Genomic DNA, 9682 nt, shown 5'->3' with positions numbered 1-9682 from the left:
CACAGTCTATTTACCCAGTTTTTCTATTTACATTAAACTGAACACAGGAATCATATTAAAGGAATCATTCAGTATACAAATAAACACTGGCTAAATAGATAGTCTGTGCAAAATAAAAAATGTTTCTAATATAGTAAGTTAGCCAAAAATGTAATGTATAAAGGCTGGAGTGACTGGATGTCTAACATAATAGCCAGAACACTTCCTGATTTGCAGCCCATGTGGCCCCCTTCAAGTCACTGATTGGTTAGTGGCTGGTAACCAATCAGTGGAAACCAAGAGAGCTGCAAAGCAGGAAGTAGTGTTTTGGCTGTTATGTTAGACATCCAGTCACTCCAGCCTTTATACATTACATTTTTGGCTTACTCACTATATTCAAAAGATTTTTTATTTTGCACATCCTATCTATTTACCTAATGTTTATTTTAATACTGAATGATTCCTTTAATATGTGTGTGTGGAAGGGAGGGTGCGTGTGTAAGTGTATGTGTGAATGCTTGTGTGGGTTCCAGTGTGGGTGCAAGGTATTTAAGGCGCAGGAGTGGGGCGACGACAGTTTATCCCTCGGAAGAACTTCTTGGTGGAACGCTGCAAAGAAAAGAAATATTTTGTAAATTGTTAAAGAAGAATTAATTACAGATAAATAATTATTAGCATTTCAGCTCTCTAGAATGGCACCTTTTATTCTTATATTGATCAGCTGGTGTGAGTCTAGTTTCTAGTGGCAAAGTCATTTCCAAAGAAGGGAAGAGCTACAACAGCCCTATGAGAGTTCCCAAACCTCCCCCTAATTGGTCTATAGAGAATCAACAGCGGTATCTGGAGACTTGGCCAGATCTCTGCTCAGAGTCAGTAACCCAGTACAACCTATAGACAGCCATACCCTGGCCAATAGGGGAAATTCTCTGACTGATCAGGCCACAGGCAAAAAAAGACAGAGAACATACAAGGCAGCTATGGCAACCTTTCAATTTCTCCAATCATTTGGGTAGACAGCCTGAACGACTGGAAGGCTATAAAGTACACGAGAGCCAACATGGTGTATTAGAATATGAAAGTAGAAAGCCAGTAATTAGATATATTACCCAGATCCTCTGCAGCCTGATTGTAACCCTTCTTCCCCGGGTTGGCTGCTGCTGTTTTTGTTCAGCAGGAACTTCTTCTAGGTCATGCTTTTTCTCCTCTTGTTCCTCCATTTCTATCACCTCTTCTCTCTTTTCGGCAGGAACATCTTTCTCTGGTTCTTCCCCCTTTTCTTGGTTTTCAGCAGGAACATCTTCTTGTTCCTGCTTTTGCTCCTCTTCTTCCTCCAGTTCCATCACCTCTTCTTTCTCCAGTTCTTCCACATCTTCTTGCTGTTCAAGAGGGACATATTTCTTCAGTTCTTCTGCCTCTTCTTGCTTTTCAGCAGGAACATCTTCCTCTTGTTCCTGCTTTTGCTCCTCTTGTCCTTCCAGTTCAATCACTTCCTCTTGCTGTTCTGGAGGAACCTCCTTCTCCAGTTCTTCCATATCCTCTTTCTTTTCAGCAAGACCATCTTCGTCTTGCTCCTTTTTTTGCTCCTCTTGTTCCTCCAGTTCCATCTCCTCCTCTTGCTGTTCTGGAGGAACCTCCTTCTCCAGTTCTTCCATATCCTCTTTCTTTTCAGCAAGACCATCTTCGTCTTGCTCCTTTTTTTGCTCCTCTTGTTCCTCCAGTTCCATCTCCTCCTCTTGCTGTTCTGGAGGAACCTCCTTCTCCAGTTCTTCCATCTCCTCTTTCTTGTCAGCAGGAACATCTTCATCTTGATCTTTCTTTGGCTCCTCCTGTTCCTCTTCATGGTGTTCCACCTCTTCTTGCTCCTCCTGATGGTTCTCCTCTTCCTGCAGGTGATCTTGCTCCACTTTTTCCTGTTGACTGGTCCAAAAGGGGATATAATGGAGAACAATCAGTCAGTGTAATTTGTTTCCAAAGTGTTGAGACTACAAATATCATTACTGAAGTAATAATATATTCCGTGATGATCATTGATGTGTTGATGGGGCAGATTTAGTATATTATATGGGTAGATAAGAGTAAACTGATAGACCAGCTCATATTTTTGTGGAAAATGGGATAAAAAGAGCAGGTTTTCCAATATACATTTTTTTTGCCTTCTTGCTGTGTTAAGATCATTATATAGAACCTATTTCTGTCTGCTCTTTGCCTGGACTGAATGGTTCCTAACTCACAATTCAAACTATTGCAAAGCCACACTTCAACTGGTTGTACAAGTGACTTTTTCTGTTTAATCCTGATTAGATTAAATTAGATGTCTAATTGTAGGCTGCAGCTGAGGAATTCTGGGAGATTGTGGTGGCACCTGCAGTCCAATATGAAATTGTGTAACGCTGAAATCAGTGCTCTGACTGGCTACATTCATTTTTTCTTATATATATATTGTTCTTATGCATCATAAACTGGAATGGAATATTAAATGTAAAATACATACATGGCAGCTTCTTCCAGCTCCTTCTCCTTCTCGAGGAGTTTGCTCTCCATGCCCTCCGATATTGATCTTAAAGTCTGTTGGGGAAGACACAAGGAGAGGAGCAAAGGGTAAATAAGACATTTATACTCTGTATTGGAGGAAGGATGAGGGACAGAGACAGTGATCCGGACACTTACTTGAAAGGCTTCGGCAACCTCGTCTCGGTCTATTTTGATGTTTCTGAGCTGTGGGAGAAAAAACTCAATGTTATACAAACACTGCATTGTACCCATGTTATTAGGGTTCCTATGAGGGGCCTCTGTGCATAACCCACACTGCATTGCAACAGATTTTGCTTTTGCTTTGTTGCTGCTGAAAATGGGACTTAGGTGGGTGAGTTTAGAAGAGATCCAGTCAATAATACTGTTACTACTGTTACTACTGTTACTAAGACACCCAGTCACTAATAATAAGACTAATAATGCCACTTACAGGTGATTCCGGCAGCTGGAAATCAGCCACAATCTTATCCAGTTGTTCCTGTAACATAAAAAAAGTGTCAGAGTGAGGGAGAAATGGATTAAGCAATATTATCGGGTAGATGAGAAGCAGAAATATGGAGCAGCGCTGCTGTGCAGTTCCCATTCACCTGCAGTGTCACTATAGGCCACACATCAGTGATATGTATATAATTATAATAATAATAATAAGATATATGATTATATGGGTTACTGTCAGTTCCTGGTTTAAAGGGCATAAGAACCAAATACTGGCAACAATAGGAATTTACAATAAATATAAGTGCTTCACCCGCATGTACATGAAGGCCACAGGGCAATGTTTTTACAGACATGGGGATAGCATTTTAGTTTTCTTCTCAGTTTGGTACATAAAACATATATATTCTCCTCTATAATTAGTTTATTGTCTGGAGGTGCAATAGCTGACTACATTGTATAAGCCAAGAGCTGGCAATCTAATGCCACACTGATTCAAAATAAATTACAAATAGTTAATGGACTGAATCAGACCAGGGGCGCAACAGTCCATGAGAAACAAAAGGCCTGGGGATACAATATTTCTATCAGGTCTGTCTGGACTGAGAATTAAAAAAGGTCCTGGCATTTCAGGTACACAGAAGCCCAATCAGCCCACATAGAGGCCCAAACAGCCCCCACCAGCCCACTAACTACTGACTTTCTATGGGCCCTAAAAGCAGCCCCTCTGGCATTTGCCAGAACCCATAGATTGCCAGTCCGGGCCTGATTTCTATAATAATAATAATAACATATCATTAATTCCCTATTTTGGATTCCTTACCAGATTCATGACCACGTAGATAAAATACACCAGGTTCGCCCTAGTCAGGTACTGGTGGGTGGCTGCATATCCGATGAGGAAGTTGGCTCTGAAAAAGAATTGCCATTGAGCATTAATACAAGGTTTTATCTACTGCTGCATTGTATTTCTACTATGTCTGGGCCCTGGTTAACCTATATAGAGCCCAAATGATCTAAAAACAGTGAAAATAAAAAGGCACTAATAAAATAACAATATCCGGCAAAATAATCTTTTTTAGAGATAGTTGAAGGAGGAAAAGTCAGCTATAAATTTTCTAAATTGCTTATGATGAATATTTATAAATAGGGCCCTGGTGTGGAGCCAATGGCCAAAGTCCATCCAATCTTGAAGCAGGGGGTTTATTTACTATGTGATGCTGCAATTAGAGAATGGGTGATTGGGTGCATGTGTCTGGCCCCTGGCACACCTTGTACTTTATTCAGACCCCCAAGTGATAGTGTCTCAGGGGCCAAACAATACAGGACAGGTCAATTGACACCAAATTCTGAGGCCAATGAGGGATCCCATTTTGCCCCCTTATCTCTCCTACACACACCCCCGGGGCAATGGCCAACAATTCCCAAAAATAAGCAGATTTCTGTTTTACTTACAAGTCGTCCATCTTCCCGAACTCTCTCCTGTAGTGATGTTCTGCAAGGGAAAAAACATTTCCATGAAACACTGAGCTAAAGGAGGGAAGGACATTCACATACAATTCTGTCTCTGACATTTTATCCCAACCTTTCTGCCTTCAAAAGATCTCTTAAAATAGACTTATTTAGAGAAGCCTCCCCTCCCTCTGCTTAACTACCAAATGCAATACCACATACAGTACTACATCTCTCACCCACTTATATCTGATCTTGCCCACTCCCACGCCTTGTGTCTTATTCCCTTCCCTTTAGATTGTAAGCTCTTTTTGCACAGAGCCTTCCTTACCTTTTGTACCAGTATTGGTTGTGATGTATGTAACTCCATATGTTCTATGTTTGTAATTAATGTGACTTAGTTGTATAAACACATTTACTTTACAGCACTGCAAAATATGTTGGCGCTATATAAATACATGTTATTATTATTAATATAATAATAATAAACCAGTGCTACAGCCTTTGAAACCCTAGCAGCCTACTGAGAAGCCCATTGAATAAAGGAATGGATGATTCATATAATATTTACCATAAAAATAGAGGAGACTCTCGATGTCTGTCTCCTCCTCCTCCCTGAAGTTCTTCCGGGTCAACAAAACCGCCTGTAAGAAAAGAAAGAGAGATACAATTTAGAATGGGTGTAAACAGGGCCGTCATCAGAAATCGCAGGGCCCCATATGACAAAATTTCCTCGGCCCCCTGGGCTGAGCCCACCACAAGCCCCACCTACAGGTCCGCCCACCCCACAGGTCCACCCCCCACATTGGTGGCTAGGGTTCCAACATGTTAATAAAAAATACAAAACTATTGGTGGTCAGGGCCCCCCATAAAAAACATTTGTGGTCAGGGCCCCCCATTAAAAAATATTGGTGGCTCGGACCCCACATGGGAAAAAAAAATTGGTTGCCAGGGCCCCCCCCCACATTATAAGAGAATTGGTGGCCAGGGCCCCCCTTAAACATCCATGTAAAAAAAAACTTGCCCCCCCTGAAGTTTGAAAGAAAATTGGTGACCAGGGCCCCACCACACAACAGGGACCACAAAGGGTTATCTTTAGGGGGGCCCTGCCAAGTTGCACTTAATTCATTAGTGTGGCCCACCTGCTGTAAGTGAGCTGCCAACTGCAGAAGGGAGGAGGGGAGCAGCATTTTCTTCCCTTATTGGTCACAGAATTTCAAGTCCCGGTAAAGCTGCATGGTGATTGGATGAGCTGGAGGGGAAGTTCAAACCTCAGCTATCCAATCCAGCCGCTCAACTCAGACTTAAACTCTGTGACCAATAAGAGAAAGTAATGGACAGAAGATACCTCCCCCTGTGCTCCCGCCCTGCCTTCCCGAAGTCGGCAGCTCTCAGAAAGCAGGGGGCCCCGGCTAATCAAGTAAGTGTGGCGTGGCCAGGCCCCCCTTACCCTCGGGCCCCCTACAACTCTCTCCCCTCTCCCCCACTGATGCGGCCCTGGGTGTAAATGCCGCCTGTATCATGGTATGGCAGCTCCCACCAGAACTTCCAGTTTAGATGAGGGAATGTTTTTTCTCTTTTTTGGAAGTACAAAAGAAACAGATACATTACCTCCATCTCTAGGGAGCGGTCCATGATGTTTCAGTCGTCTAAAGGAAGAAAAATGGTACAAATCAGCAATATATTCGGCACAGCAATAGTTTCACGTTTCAAAGACTTTAATATGAATGTGACAGTCGTTATTGTGTAGTTTAAGTGTTATCAGGTGAAATAAAGTACGAGATTAAGAGACAGATATTTCCTTATCTTTATTTTACGGCATATTGTTACCCTCAATGTTAAATGGCACATTATAATGCTGGTGATTGTGTTGAATTTGATTCTTTTAAGGGATACATGTACTGTGAATATGAATGAATTTTGTTACAACAGCGCCACCTGCTGGTCAGTTTCCCACCAGTCTGACCAGTAAGTAGTCAAGGAAGTTGTCAGGAGAAAGAAAGAGGCTGCTCTGATGTTCTTCTGCTTAGGAATTAAATTATAAGCCTTTATCAGCCTCTTTCTTTCTCCTGACAACTTCCTTGACTACTTGCTGGTCAGACTGGTGGGAAAATGGCCAGCAGGTGGCGCTGTTGTAACAAAATTCATTCATATTCACAGTACATGTATCCCTTAATATCTTGGAATTAAAAGAAAATAAATAATTAATGTAAATTATAAAAGTGCTTAAAATAGCCCCCTCATCAATTTTACATTCACTTATTTTTAATGTTTACTTATCCTTTAGAGGTGAACCACCCCTTTAAAGTCAGCCAGTAGCGTGATTCTATATGTGTCTGGTCACCTTAACCCTCGCAGAGCATTCTTTACACTTCATTGATCTGCATTTACATTTACAGGAGCCATAGTGTATTGGGTGCAGAGTGGGAAAACACTGGGGTTAATACAAAGTCTCATGTGAACAGATATAATACAAGTATCAATTGGATTTTTTCAAGGTTACCTTTCAAAAAAACGCAGAAGTCGTAGATGTTGTCGCTTCTGGAAGAAAAAAAAAGGGACCGGCACAAGGCCGGGTACCCCAAGGGGTCTCCCTGAGGAGACCCTGGCTATCCCAAAAACTAGTTCTGATAAGGATGGATTATATCAAACTAGGGGGAAGCCAAAAAATGCTCTGATGACGATGAGCAGCAAACGTGCAGAACTTGCAGAAAAAATCGCAAAGATCGCAGGAAACGCGGCAAACACGCTGTAGCCCGATGTCTGTATAGAGAGAGAGAATAAAAATAATTACAAGTCAGCTTTACGGATAATGCATTCAGCACTTCTTATTTCCCATAAAATACAGAGTATGGGAGAGATCTGATCTGACTTAATATTAGCTTTGCATCACTAGAAACTCCCGGGCCTCAGATTGTACAAAACTGTAAGTCTGATCATAGCGGCCAATAAGAAATGAGCATTGGCACCGATAAAGCAAGGACATAGTACACTGGTGCAATTTACTCCACGTTAGTAAGAACGGCCCAGTTATAGAGGTACAAGGGTACAAGAAACACCATAGCAAGTAGTATTAAATGGTCTAGTTCAAATTAGTATTAATACATTGGTTGCTATGGATAATGGCACTTTTGTACCAAAAATCAAACAATGATCCTTCTTGTCCCCAACTCAAGGACAGACTCATTGGTTTGTTAGATTTTCATCCGCTGTTTAGTAGTCAGGAATGTACCAAATCCACTGTTTCAATTGGACTTTTTTTTTTAACATTTTATATCTGGTTGCTAGGCTCTCTGCCCTTAGCAACCATCCATTTGTCTGAAATCAGTGACAAAAGGAGGAACCACTAGTTGGGGGGGGGTGTAAGCCAAATATTCCCCCCTGTTTTTCCATTAAAATAAGGGTTATTTGGCAATATACAGGCAATATTAGAGGCAATATACACTTAACACAGAGCCAACCAACGGACAAAACAAAACCTAGGGGTAAAGTCATCTCTCTTCTATGGGCCCTGCTGTATGTCCCCCACTCATTTACTATCACCCCCTACTGTCCCCATGGCACGTGCCTCTGCTTCCCACCCCTAGTTCCAGACTTGGATAAAGGGAACATGTATTTAGCTACAATGTTGGTACATAAGAGCAGGGCTGGGGGCAGATACCAGGGGGCAGAGGGGCAAATCTCTAAGGAGCCTGTCAGTACTGGGAACACAAATTAAGCAGCTTATGGTGAGGTACAGGGGTCCCCAAATGTTCCCTTCATTAATAAATGTGAATATTTGCTGACAGTCCTGTATAACTGCCAAATCCTGGTCTGTGTCTCCCAACCAGCACTAAGATTAAAGGCTCCTCCCAAGCACATTTTAGGGGAAAATCTCCAAATTCACTAAAATCAGTGACAAGAGGAACATCCGCTAGTCAGGGGGGTGTAGCCCAAATATTTCTCCTTTTTTCCCAATAAAAGAAGGGTTATTTGGTAAAAAAAAAGTCTCAGAAGGAATATACACAACGCAGAGCCAACCAACGGACAAAACCAACTGTCAAATCCCTATGGGTAAAGTCACCTCTCTTCTATGGGACCTGCTGTATGTCCCTCCCACTCATTTACTATCACCCCCTACTGTCCCCATGGCTCGTGCCTCTGCTTCCCACCCCTATTTACAGACTGGGGGGCACCAACTATCCCTTTTTTCACTAATATAAGGGATATTTGGCAAAAAAAAAGTCTTGGAGAGAATATATACTTAACCCAGAGCCAACCAACGGACTAAACCAACTGTCAAATCCCTAGGGAGAAATGATCTCTCTTCTATGGGACCTGCTGTATGTCCCTCCCACTCATTTACTATCACCCCCTACTGTCCCCATGGCACGTGCCTCTGCTTCCCACCCCTAGTTCCAGACTTGGATAAAGGGAACATGTATTTAGCTACAATGTTGGTACATAAGAGCAGGGCTGGGGGCAGATACCAGGGGGCAGAGGGGCAAATCTCTAAGGAGCCTGTCAGTACTGGGAACACAAATTAAGCAGCTTATGGTGAGGTACAGGGGTCCCAAAATGTTCCCTTCAGTAGATTATATGAATATTTGCTGACAGTCCTGTATAACTGCCAAATCCTGTGTTTCCCAACCAGCACTAAGATTAAAGGCTCCTCCCAAGCCAATTTTAGGGGGAATAATCTCCAAATTCACTAAAATCAGCGAGAGGCACAACACCCACAAGTTTGGGGGCATCACCCTATTATTTACCTAAAATAAGGGTTATTTGGCAAGAAAATCTCTCAGAGGGACAATGCACTTACCTCTCACCAAAGTGACAACCAACGGACTGAACCAACTGTCACATCCCCAGGGTGAAGTCACCTCTGTTTCCTGCTCTTAAAGGGGAAGTGTCCCCTTTTGATGAGTGAGGTTTATATGGCATTTATTTCTAATTAGATGTGCAGTACATACACAGCCTATTAAGTACACTGAGCATTGCTTTGTATGTGTGGCCTATTGAGTCAGCGCACTGAGTCCAATGCCAATGGCAACCCACGTAACAGAGAGGAATGCTGAAGCAGCAAACATAAGCCATTAGTGAGCCAGTACAGAGCCATATGGGTAAGTCATTAGACTACAGGACATTGATACATGAGAAATCTCTGGAACATCCACAATAAAGAGATGAGAATGAAACGTCTGGCCGTTCTGTCCCTTATTATTGGAGAAACAGAAGTAGATAATATCAGTAAGTACTGCAGGAAGCCCCAGTCTGCTTTGTACAAAGAGTGAAAATGTGTGTA

At 42.2% G+C, this 9682-nt stretch overlaps 1 protein-coding gene across 1 annotated transcript; it reads right to left on the bottom strand.

The window, feature by feature from the left end:
• Positions 1-432: 432 nt before the first annotated feature.
• LOC108705769 (cilia- and flagella-associated protein 251) lies at positions 433-9273 on the bottom strand. Its single transcript, XM_041585334.1, has 11 exons — positions 9200-9273; positions 6902-7161; positions 6010-6047; positions 4970-5042; positions 4402-4441; positions 3770-3857; positions 2942-2989; positions 2647-2694; positions 2471-2544; positions 1086-1896; positions 433-588 (listed from the first exon to the last, which is right to left on the bottom strand). The coding sequence occupies exons 3-11, from the start codon at positions 6031-6033 to the stop codon at positions 529-531; spliced, it is 1266 nt and encodes a 421-aa protein (XP_041441268.1). The 5' UTR covers positions 6034-6047; positions 6902-7161; positions 9200-9273; the 3' UTR covers positions 433-528.
• Positions 9274-9682: the final 409 nt, after the last annotated feature.

The sequence above is a fragment of the Xenopus laevis genome, chromosome 3L (assembly GCF_017654675.1).
Source record: "Xenopus laevis strain J_2021 chromosome 3L, Xenopus_laevis_v10.1, whole genome shotgun sequence".
Lineage (NCBI taxonomy): Eukaryota > Metazoa > Chordata > Amphibia > Anura > Pipidae > Xenopus > Xenopus laevis.
Note: the sequence above shows the minus strand (reverse complement) of the source record. Positions and strands in the feature narration are given on the sequence as shown.